This window comes from Podarcis cretensis (assembly GCF_951804945.1).
Source record: "Podarcis cretensis genome assembly, chromosome: 10".
Taxonomy (NCBI): Eukaryota; Metazoa; Chordata; class Lepidosauria; order Squamata; family Lacertidae; genus Podarcis; species Podarcis cretensis.
Genome location: NC_137179.1, coordinates 72,784,500 through 72,797,074, shown reverse-complemented (window position 1 = coordinate 72,797,074; position 12,575 = coordinate 72,784,500). Strand labels below are relative to the sequence as shown.

At 41.5% G+C, this 12,575-nt stretch overlaps 1 protein-coding gene across 17 annotated transcripts in view; it reads left to right on the top strand.

Annotated features, from left to right (window-relative positions):
- MAGI2 (membrane associated guanylate kinase, WW and PDZ domain containing 2) overlaps positions 1-12,575 on the top strand; it is a 618,641-nt gene that overhangs the window by 126,765 nt on the left and 479,301 nt on the right. For all 17 annotated transcript variants that reach the window (XM_079993549.1, XM_079993547.1, XM_079993552.1 and 14 more), the window contains one exon: positions 4,273-4,389. In XM_079993549.1, coding sequence (XP_079849675.1) covers positions 4,273-4,389 — 117 coding nt within the window. The remainder of the gene's footprint in view (positions 1-4,272; positions 4,390-12,575) is intronic.

Below are 12,575 nucleotides of genomic sequence, written 5' to 3'. Positions count from 1 at the left end.
TCATATGGTCATTATGGTTATGCATAGCTAATGTTTAAGAAAACCATGTTTTCTAAGGCACATGGTACAAGTTGCTGAGTCATAAGCAAAGTATTTTTAGAATCCCAGGGAAAATGAAATTGTTTCACTTCAAATCTCAATATATCAGAGCTCCAGGGCAAGTTGTTCATGGTTGAGATGCAATCAATTATACTCTCAAAGTAAAAGGGGGGAAAAGATAATGCATAACATACCAAGTTCTGTTCACAGAGCAGCTATGATAAAATATGAGTAAGCAGAAGTTCACAAGCCATCCCAAATATATTTTACAAGGGCATATAATAAAAATGTTTTAAGGCTAAGTAATATATCTGCTGTGAGAATAGCAATAGAAAGAGCAATGTTTGTTTTATTACCAGCCTTGAACTGCGAAATAAAACTCAGCAATAATCCCCCATCTGGAACATCTGTGAGTTACAAAAAAACCTACTTTTATAATACCCTGGGCTAAAGAAAATTATAAGCCTTGTTGTGTTTATCTCTTGCCATTTTCTCAGAAATACGAATGATTCTCTCTGGTCTTGGATCTTTTAATGAGTTACAGACTGTTTAATATCCCTTTGTGTGTGTGTCTCTCAATAAAGTGTGTCTTATTACAAGCTTTGGAGAAATGGACTAAACTAGAATATACAATAAATATTATAAAATATTATAAAATACTTTTATAATTGTGTATATATATATATATATATATATATATACACACACACACACAATATATATATATATATATATATATATATATATACACACACACACAATATATAATTGTATATATAAAATACTTTTATAATTGACCCCATATTTAAAATTTTCAAGCAGTGTAGTTTTTAGTTTGACCAAGTTTGGATTATATTGGATTTTCTTCCATTATTGTATGATCTGCAGATCGGGAAACTCTGAATTTAGCAGGGGGAAATGGCAGGCTTCAACTTGGATGAGGAGAACATCATGGGAACACTGCAAAAAGGTTTAGATCAACAATTATGGAATGTTCAGACAACTCACAGTGCAGGGCATGGGTGTGTTAAAGACACATGTGGAAATATCTGGCGACCTTATCTGAAGTGAGCAGGCAATATATATAATGAAAATGGAACTGGCTGTTCCAGTGGCCAAGTGAGAAGTAGGTGGGACTCACAGAGCTTTGATAATTGCATAGAAGAGAAAATTTCAACAGGTGTAGATTTTCTTTCAAGCCACACCTGCTAAAATTCTCTTTGTGATGCAACTAGTAGGAAAACAGGGTTTTAAACTTGGTGCCAGCATGGCACATGGCATGCTTACTCATGCCCTTTTCAGTGGTCAGGAAGCATGTGCATCTGTGTGCATATTCTGAGTGGTGGCAAGGAGAGGGGAGGAAATAAGAGGTGCAGGAAGAGCTTCTAGTCTTTTCAGCCAATCAAAAGGGCAACTAATTGCAGTAATTAGCAGTAATTTTACTGTACAGTGGTGCCCTGCAAGACGAATGCCTCGCAAGACGGAAAACCTGCTAGACGAAAGGGTTTTCCGTTTTGGAGGCGCTTCGCAAAACGAATTTCCCTATGGGCTTGCTTCGCAAGACAAAAATGTCTTGCGAGTTCCTGCGGGTTTTTTTTCCTTTCCCCCCATTTTTCTAAGCCGCTAAGCCGCTTATCAGCTGATCCGCTAAGCCGATAAGCCGCTAAAAGCCGCTAAACCGCTAAGCCGTCAATGGGCTTGCTTCGCAAGACGAATAAACCGCTAGACAAAGAGAATCGCGGAACGGATTCTTTTCGTCTTGCGAGGCACCACTGTAGTCTTTCCCCAGAGCAAATATCACTGGAAGCATGTAATAAATTAGCAATCATAGAAGACATCAGAAAGTTTAAAGTTAGGAATAGACCCGGGTTGGGGGATAGCCTAGTCTGGATACTTGTGGAGATTCATATACAAATGGAATGTACATAATGTGGCAAACATATACAATACCCAGTTTCTCCAAGGTCAAAAGATATGTTTCACATATGCTTAACTGTACTTAGTTTATTTTTTGGCTGCCATTTTGTTAATGTTGATATTGTTTCATAGATTTATAATTGCTGTAAAGGTAAAGGGACCCCTGACCATTAGGTCCAGTCGTGGCCGACTCTGGGGATGCGGCGCTCATCTCACTTTATTGGCCAAGGGAGCCGGTGTACAGCTTCCGGGTCATGTGGCCAGCATGACTAAGCCGCTTCTGGCAAACCAAAGCAGCACACAGAAACACCGTTTACCTTTCTGCCGGAGCGGTACCTATTTATCTACTTGCACTTTGATGTGCTTTCAAACTGCTAGGTTGGCAGGAGCAGGGACCGAACAATGGGAGCTCACCCCGTTGCAGGGATTCGAACCGCCGACCTTCTGATCGGCAAGTTCTAGGCTCTGTGGTTTAACCCACAGCGTCATTTGTTAATCATATAATATGACTTTTGCTTTAATTGTGATGTGTTGCTTATTTTTTAAGTTGTTACTTGGTTCACAGTGTTTTCTAGAGTGTAATTGTTTCACTGATAGTTAATTATTCTATATGATTTATGCTATATTTGTGACATCATGTTATATCATGTTACTATTATTCATTGCTTGTTATCTGGGTTTGAATTCATTTGAATGAACAACAGGTCAGAAATGTAATCAATCAAATCAAAACATGCCTTTGCGGATTTGGGGACGAAAGGCTTACATGCTGCTGACATACTGTAAATGAAAGAACATTTCTTCACTTTTGGCTTGCTCCGGACATAGAGAAAATATATTTAAAAATACAGTGGTGCCCCGCAAGACGAATGCCTCGCAAGACGAAAAACCCACTAGACGAAAGGGTTTTCCGTTTTTTGAGGCGCTTCGCAAGACGAATTTCTCTATGGGCTTGCTTCGCAAGACGAAAACGTCTTGTGAGTCTTGCGATTTTTTTCGCCCCCCCCTTTTTCTAAGCCGCTAAGCCGCTAATAGCCGCTTTACCGCTAAGTCGCTAATAGCCGCTAAGCTGCTAATAGCACTAATCCGCTAAGCCGCTAATAGGGTTGCTTTGCAAGACGAAAAAACCGCAAGACAAAGAGACTCGTGGAACGGATTCTTTTCGTCTTGCGAGGCACCACTGTATGTAGTTGCTGATGTCCAAAAAGTGCACGGACAAAACATGCTTGAGTCCTGTTCTTCTACTTGACTTTAGGACAGTTGTTCACTGAGCCTTATCCCAAGTTCAGGCCATGCTAGGCATAACTAGCCTTGCAGTTGCAACTGTGGAGTTCACCTTCCAGCTAGTCTGAAGGAACTTGGCAGCTTCCCTGCGTACTCTTTTGCTGTCCTGCCAGGCACTGCTGGTGGACTGCAGGGTATTGTTAAGCAGAAATGCTTCTTAGAAACAGAGCAGAAATATTAGTGCTATAATCACTGTGTGAAAGCGATGTGCTGACCCAGCGGGTCTCTACATTTGGTTCTAGGTCATGTCATTCACCTGGGTCCCAGGTCATGACACCCCAGGTATCATCCTATTTGTGAATAATAATCCAGACTTCAACCCTGAACACCTTGACCCAGCTGGGCAGTATCAGCAAAGGAAACCTGCATTCCAATCCTGTTTGTGTGTGCAGTTCCAATTCAGTATCTGTATTTAGATGACGATGTTCATGTGCTAATGATTACTGCATAATTAAGCTGCTAATACATAGCCCAGCTAGAAAATTGTAATAACACCAACCAGCTGTTTGGCAAATGGTGATGGGTAGCTGTATTTAGTCTCCCTGGCTCATACTTCCCTATCAGGCAGCTGACCCACACCATTTCTAGTTGTCCAACAAGGCTACATGTGCACACACATTTGAATAAAAGTCCCAGCCCTCTTCTTTGGGATCATGGTTATGTGTACAGTGGTACCTCGGGTTACATACGCTTCAGGTTACATACGCTTCAGGTTACAGACTCCACTAACCCAGAAATAGTACCTCGGGTTAAGAACTTTGCTTCAGGATGAGAACAGAAATCGTGCTCCGGCGGCGTGGCAGCAGCGGGAGGCCCCATTAGCTAAAGTGGTGCTTCAGGTTAAGAACAGTTTCAGGACCTCTGGAACAAATTAAGTACTTAACCCAAGTTACCACTGTGATATAGGAAGTCAATAAAGAAAAAAATAGTTTGATTCAGTTATAGGTAAAGCCAAATATTTAATTGAAAAGGGGGTAATCTAACACTTCATATTTTATTACTAATCAATATGTGTTTTGCTAACTCTTCCAGGAGGCATTGTTGATAAGGATCTTCGTCGCTACCTCAATTTACGGTTCCAGAAGGGTTCAGTGGACCACGAGCTCCAGCAGATCATCAGAGACAATCTCTACCTCCGAACAGTGCCATGTGAGTCCATGTTTTGTTTTGTCATACGAAACTACTGATTCTTATGGATGCAGTGGGTAACAGCAATACTAGGCTGCAGATGGAATAATCTGAAAAATTTAGCATCCATCCAGGCTGATTATTACTGAATTTTTGCATGGAGAGTATCAAGAATGAGGAATTTGCAGGCCTTTGCTAGTGTTGAAAATTCTGTTTCATTTTGTAGCTGCAGTAAAGAGAGTATTGCCTGGAGCAAGTAGCTTTATTCTATATAAACAACTAAATATGATCCTCGTATGGATTGCTGACGGAGGCTCTTAATAGCTGTAATTTTTGAATGCATAGAATATCATTAGTGATAGCATTTGAGAGCCAGGGTAAGGGCTACAAGTTTTTAAATGTTGGCAAGAAGAATGCAATTTGGGAAATGTTGAAAATATGTATGTGGAATGACATTTCGTGCAGTTGCACCAGGAATTGGTTTTTACATACTCTCAAGTGATTTTCAAAGAAAAATGTTAATGTAACTTTGAAAAAAATGCCAGACGTGTGAAGAAACTTTTGCTTTCAGAGAGAAAGGTGTAAGAGAATAAGAGACAGCCAAATTAGATGCATCTTGTAATTGTATAGTGCTTCAAAAATAAAAATCAAGGCTGACTCTTTTGAACTAGCAATGGACATGTGTTCTCTATCAGGGTTGTGGTTTTACATTAGAGACCAATATATGATGGGATGCAATAATGGGATGCATCCGTTTTGAAAGCAGCAGAATCATTTTAGTGAATTTAACCTTTTTATGTCATAAAAGAAAGGTTCACCACAAAGCATTAAACAAGACCCTTTTATATTTCGAAGGTTGTTTGTTTGTTTTAAAACAGGAAGTGAAATATCAGACCTGGAAGTGTGCTACCTGGGTCTTGTGTACGCTCAGAAAAGGTTGTCTGAATGAGTAGTGCTGTTGTTTGTTGGAGGTTTGTACGCTGGCTGTCTCAGAGAAGGCATTTGGAAAAAACATTCTGACAGTAAGAGCTGTTCAGCAGTGGAACAGACTCCCACGAGATATGGTGGGTCTCCTTCCTTTGACGTTTTTAAACAGAGGTTGAATGGCCATCTGCCATGGATGCTTTAGCTGAGATTGCAGGGGGTTGGACTAGATGATCCTTGGGTCCCTTGCAACTCTATGATTCTAGGTTTTATGTGCTGGGAATAAACCTGAGATGGGTCGTCTTGTCTCTAGTCTGCTCCTGGGCTACATACTGTGGGCCAGCCTAGCCACTGTATTTCTGATTAGCTATTGGTTTCCTGGCATGTGTGTCACAAGCTATGGATTTGTAACTTTCAGCAGAGGCCATGTCCATAGTTTACTTGGCAGTGGGTGGAAGTCAGTATTAAAGAGTTACCCTCATTCTCTTTAACTTTTGTACACAAAAGCCCTGTTCAGGTATTTTGTCTGCACAGGTGATCTTGCATGTAGGAGACATAGGCTGCACACACCAGCCCCACCTGCTCAGTCCCCAGGCTACCCATGTTGAGCTTTTACACATGTTCATATGAATGTAAATAAATGCCTGCACAACCAGGGATGCTATGTTCTACTTGCATTCAAGAAAAGGTGGATCCTAGCTCCCTTCAGACCTTCTAAGTGAGGGAGGATCAGGTACTGAGTGGGTGGGGGTGGGGCTTGTATAAATGTCCCTACCACACCCACAGTTTAACCCTTTGCATGTTCAGGCAAACACTCCTAAAAATAGGAAGAGAACACACACAGAGTGTTAGTCCAAAACTATTATATAGTCTCCAGAAGGGGATCAAATATATTTCATGTTTCAGATGTGTCATACCCAGGGCTTTTTTCCAGCTGGAACTCACTGGAACTCAGTTCTGGGCCCCCTCAGGTGCCATTGCCATTATAAGAGAACATGAGAGGTGTTCCTGGAGAGTTCCAGCACCTCTTTTTCTAGAAAAAATAGTACTGGTCATACCTAGCCTTTCTTTGTTCACCAAAGTGCAATTCAATATGTGTCTATTTAGCAGAAAGCTCTAGTGCTGCATAAGATTGTATCTTAAGGGAGCAATCCTACACACATGCTGGTGTATAGCAAGCTGGTGCAGATTAAGCTGGTGTAAAATTACACCAGATCCACCCAGCAGAGAGGAAAACAGGCCTTTAAAATAGTGTTTGAGTTAAGCCAATTTTGCTGGATTAATTTATGCCAGGGTTGCCAGGTTATATGACTGAGCTGAACAGGCTAAGGCTGCAACCTAACGCTCCACCTTCTGGTCCCACCCCTACCACATATGCTCCCTTTTCAGAGTTTACTTTGTGTGAGCCAAGTGCCCCCCCCCCCACCACAACCATCTCCCAGGAAATAAGACTCATGATACTTGTATTGACTCAAGTTTTGCCTCAAGAGGACAGGTGTAAGGTTTTGGAAAGGCCTTGGATATATCTGTTTGTGGTCACCCCAAGGCAAGTGGCCCAATTGGCACACATCAGGTAGGAACCCCTTGCTGGGTTGCCACCTATGGCCCTCTTCTCTACCTGGGCTTCTGGACATCACAACCTCCTTCCGGATCCCTTTAACGGGATACCCCCGGTAACTGGAGGAGCAGGAAGAGGCTACAACCTCCCTTCCTCCAAAGACTAAGGCTTAACCAGTGCCCTGACCATCAAAGTTGTGACGATTGCTATGAGGTAGGCAAAATCTCAGGACAGAGTTCATTAGTCCAGTGGATAAATTGCTACCCAACCCTGGGAATTTTAGTGAAGGAAATGGACTAGGTGATGGAAGCAGACTGGCTTTAAGTATCCCAGCAGTGAACCATAGTGAAGCCTTTCACCCCAGTCAGGCCAACCGCTAGGCAGAATCTCACAGCCAGCTTGCCCATGACTGGCCAATTTTGGGACAGGCTAAAATCCACTTTCCGGGCAAGCATGAGGCCAGTTTTGAAGTTGTGCCAGGCCAGGAGTCACCCTTCCTCCATGTCCTATGCCAGATCATGGCATGCAGTGTGCACCATCACACAAAGACTCTGGACTCTGAAGGTAAGTGTCATTAGCTTAAGATCCACCAGGCTCAGCTTGGTTGAGCTTGGGTGGAGGAGGTATGCCGTCTTATCTCTAGCTAAGCCATGGATGAGGGAATTAGGCCTGCATAGCTCTGCTGCATTAGTAACCTCTAAGCCAGAGATCTGCTGGATTCTAATCAGCTCATCCCAGTGGGTCTTGGCAACTCTTAGTCATTTGGGCTATACTGTGTATGTTTCTTTGTTTCTTTCTTTGTGTGTTTGTACACGCACCTATTAATAACATTCTACTAATCCATTTTTATATCTTTTGTTGGGAGAATGCCCAGATAGCTGGTATGCATCTTAACATTAAATTATTAAACATAAATCTACATTATTCTGATGTCAAACGGCACAGGGCGGTGTGTCATTTTTGTACAGCTGTGTGAAAAGCCTAATAAAACAGGAACTAATTTGTCCGTCAATTAGAGAGACTGTGGAGAGGAAAGTGCATTAATTTTGAAGCTAGTTCCCATCATAGATGGCTTGTGAACTGAGCTGGAAAGTACTGTGGTAAAAGTAGAATGGGACAAAGAACAATTCACTAGAAGCTACTAGGATAGACTAGAAAGGGTGACCAAGAAGTTGTTTATACTGATAAGGAAGTCTGCCAAAGCCTGGAGCATCAATCATAACAGATTTCAATTACTGTGATAGTGACGTGAATGGCAATGGCAAGCTTTCGAAGTAAGAGTGCACGTTGTTGGAAATGGTGTTAAACCTTTTCTTGCTCCTCAGTTTATCACAAGCTGTGAACCAGAAGCAAATGCTCGAGAGAATCACAGGGCTTTCTTCCAAACCTTTTAAAGTATTTTTGGGCAAAACATTCTCAGTGTTGGACTTTTAAAATGAAGGTTCAGTTTTATAGATCCTGCTGATAAGAAGGCTGGTGATAAATTTTACCTGAAATGAAGGGAAATCCAGGGTTTTGTAGAGCGAGTGAGGACAATGTGTAATGTAGGCTCACATGTTCAAGACTATACTTAGACAATAGCAACTGCTTAAATAATTGCATCCCTTGATTTTAACCACAGGTCATGTTAAACATGCTTCTCTTGTGCATTGTGTGTGAACAGTTGTAATGGTATAATACAGTACATTCATATAGCTTGTCCTGCATATTTATTTAAATGTGTATTGAGGCCAAAGTTGAAATCTGTATTTAATGCTTCATATACTTTTCAGTCAGCTATGAGTGAATGCTGTTTTGATAGGTTCAGTAATGGTGTTGAAGTTTCTGGGCTTTCCTCCAGATGGTATGGCCTCTGCTAATTTATTTTAAGGGTGTACCATATATAACAACAACAACAACGCATTTCAGGCATTCCTATGTGTTAATATTTTTATGATACAATTTGGATGGCTAAGGTAAAAGCCTTGAATCTTGGCAGTGGAGACAAATAAAATAATAATGTGCAAAGAAAATCGTTGATGTGTGAAAGCATTCCATGCAGTATTGCAAAAGCATTGGAGTGAAGCCTACGAGGGCTGTAGCCACTCAAAATGTAGAGGGTTTGTGCATGACCATCAATTTGAGCCTACAGTGGTCACTGTTTAGTTGTCTTGGGCGTATATGGTGCATTGCTTAACTGGGAATGACATTCATATGATTTGGCAGTTCCAAACGGGCCCTGTATCCACAGCAACTGCTGGCAGCGCATTCCTTGAGCTGCTGTTTTCTTAAAGCTACACACACTTACACTCAATTATTTGAGGTCTTCTCTTGTGTATATCTTACCCAATCACCTGTCTATCCCATTTGTGAATAAGGTAATGGTGAGGGACTCTGCTCATTACACATTACGCTTACTGTGCCTTATAGATTGAAGCAGTTTCCCCTGAACCCAGTTTTGATACCTACAGTGAGTCAGGTAGTGATGAAAGGACTGAAGGGCCACTTCCTGCAACTTCTTTGGTCAGGTTCAGCCAATGGGTTACCACCACCTCCCCTGCTCTATGCAGTTACTGTTTACATTTGCTAGAGGTAATTAAATTAGACACAGAGGACAATCACAAGCATCTTACGTACCTTGTTCATTCTCATGAAGTGAGAACAAAAATGCCTACCCATTAGACAAAAAGGTGCAAAACTCTCTCCCTCCCCCTCCCCTTACCACCTTGTACTCTGTAGATAGAAGCATTTTTTTTATTAACAGGCCAATCAAATCACATTAATTACAAATCACATTAAATCCAAATTATACAGCCAGATTTTTTAAATTTTTGTTGGGGGTACCCATACTTCAAGTTCCGAAAGGGGTCAAAACATCACTCTTGCTGCTGCCTTGATCAAACAGTTCTGTCCAGATAGTCTTTTCGTTATTTTCTTCATCTTCTTGTTGTTATCATATATTCCTTTCTTTGTGATATCTGATAATCTTCACAAAGACAAATATCTCCTGTGTGGGTTTTACACTCTCCAAAAATCATATCACATAAAGGACAGACGCCATTTCCACACCTCTGTTAAAAACATTCCCACTGTCTGTCTGTTGATTCACAGGCTTGCGAATCTATATCTCAAAGGGCTCTGCCAGGACAAGATAACATTCCGACAACCATTCATTCACATTCCAATGACCCTGGTCCTCCTCCCTCTCGTCCACCTTAGGCAAGCCTGTCTTCACAAAACTCCATTTTTAACTGCGTCATAAAACTTTCCTTTCATTCCCTGGTATTTCCACCAGTCCTCTCTTCAATCAACAATCCACTCCCACACAGTTCTTAGTCTCCTGCTTGTGATTAATAATAGCAACGATTCTTCTCTCTGCCTGGAGGGGAGGGTTATTGGTACTCACATAAGGCAAAAAAAAAAGTTTTTTCCTCACCTCCCTTTCCGATTCACTCCAACATACCAGTCTCTTGATGTTGATTCTTCACTTGATTTATTTTCATGCCCGTCACTCCGCTCACAGAGATCCCATTAATCAGCAGTCTTTACTCTCGATCTTCACTTGATGTATGTGCATTAGCTTCTTTCCAATTATATATTTCCAATTAAATATTTTGAGCTAATGCGAACCAGTGCGCTGATTGGAGACAGCGTCAGGAAGAGCCGACTTCACTTGAGGGCTTCGTGCCAAGTGTCCACACCCCCTTCTTTCGAATCCAGGGGTGCATTATGGACACCGCTTGTTGGCTATTTGCAGTTTAGTAGCGCTGCAGAGAGCTTGCTGGGGAGACCATGCATTAAAAAGGGACTCAAAAATAACTTAAACAAGGTTTTACTAACAAAAACAAAAACTCCTTATACACTGAATACATCAACAACAAACCAGACCCAACCACCAACCCATCCCACAGGGTTATGGGAGAGCTAGGTGCTGCTCCTTATATACTACACCCAATTGCTGACAGAGCTTAATCAATACAACTCAGCAGCACCTGCTATGTTTCACAGCTGTAAAGCTGGGTCTCGTTATTTTGCTCTGGCCCTTGCTCTGGCCCCTTAAAGACATACACATCGGGTGGAACAATTATGAACCTTTACATTTAAAGAAACCATTCAACACCACTGGCAAGGCAGTCCCCCCCATCCCCTTGGAGGGGCAAGGAAGGCTGCATACTTCTCATAGCAGCCTCTTAATTACCTCGTGTGGGTTGGTGAGATGTTATTGTCGGCCATCTTCCAATGCGCCCCCTGGTGGCTCCCGTAGATAGAAGCATTTTAAGGGTGGCTGGCTGTCAGTAAGGCCCTGGGGGAAAACAACAGAAGCAAAATATGTGATTCTATCAATAGTCTTATAGCCACCAGGGTAATATGTAATTTGCTGTGAACATGGGTAGCACAGACTGAATTGAACCTTTATTTTTTGTGTATGATTATAAATGTTCTGCTTATATAACCAGCCAAGAAAAGTGAGGTTCTCATGTAAGACACATGTTTCGCTATTTCCCCAGTGTTTGTCATTCGCCCTTGTCATCTTCCTTGGCCATTAAGGTGCAAGATGGTTACCTCAATAAGATGTTCATGATATCTAAAATTTAAAAACTAGCCATATCTACTAATGTTACTTCTTGTAATGACTTCAGAATTGTTTGAATTGACAGGTGTGCCAGTGCTAATGCCACCCACAAATTATGCCCAGATTTGCATATATGTTGTGCCAAATTCAAATTTGGATCCTCTTTTGTCTGTAGAGCAGAGGGACCATACATAAATTGGGACACACAGACACACAGAATGTCAACAGTTGAAGCTTTCCCCACAATAATGTTTTTGTTCAAGAAATAGCTAAACCTGTAAAATTTCTGCCTGTCATACAGCTGTTAAATGCACAATAAGACTACAAATAACTCATGTTCTTTTACTGAAGGTATTTCATAAATTGATTTTAGGCCACCAGTGCTACAAAGAGTGCAAGACCAAACGTGGTGGGGTGATCTAAGATTTACAGCAACTAAGGTTCAGATTTTATGCTTGTAAACTCAGCAGTAAACTTGGTGGTTTAAAAAAACCACCAGTGTATTGTAAGATCATTATTTATTTAAACTGCACAACAAGTATAATAATGTTACTAGTGCAGGTCAAAAAGTCACCCTTTTAATTTCTTTCTTTGAGCGAAAAGGATTTGAGCTGTTGACAAGAATATGTGCATTTAAGTATTTGTGCCAACAGCTGCAATTTATTCTCCTATTTTCTCCCATTGGTAGAAAAGCAATGAATTACCCCCTCACTCATGTTGATGCCATAATTAACTTAACAGCCTCTCCAAATGCATTTCTCTAAAACAACACATGAACAGACTAGTTAACAATGGTGGGCTATACTATGTGGTTCTCATTTGCAGCTCTACCTCATCCCTCAGCAATATGAATTTAACAACACTGGGCTGCTTTAAAAGACTCGCATAGCTCAGACTCTCTCAACCACAATGCATCCCCCTTGCCTTGTGATATCAACTTCAATTGCATTTGCAGTAGCACTGGGTGGGAACCTCCGGTTGGCAACTCACCAGCTGACGTGGGCAGGGATGGAGATATCCGGTCAGCAATCAGGCTGCCCTTATCTCAGTGCACACCAACCCCCAATGTACAAGCATCCCCCCACACGCGTGTGACTGTGCACACGTGCAGCACCAGAAAATAATTAAATAAATCGACTCCTACCCAGAAATGGCAGGAGAGAACTTGTGTCT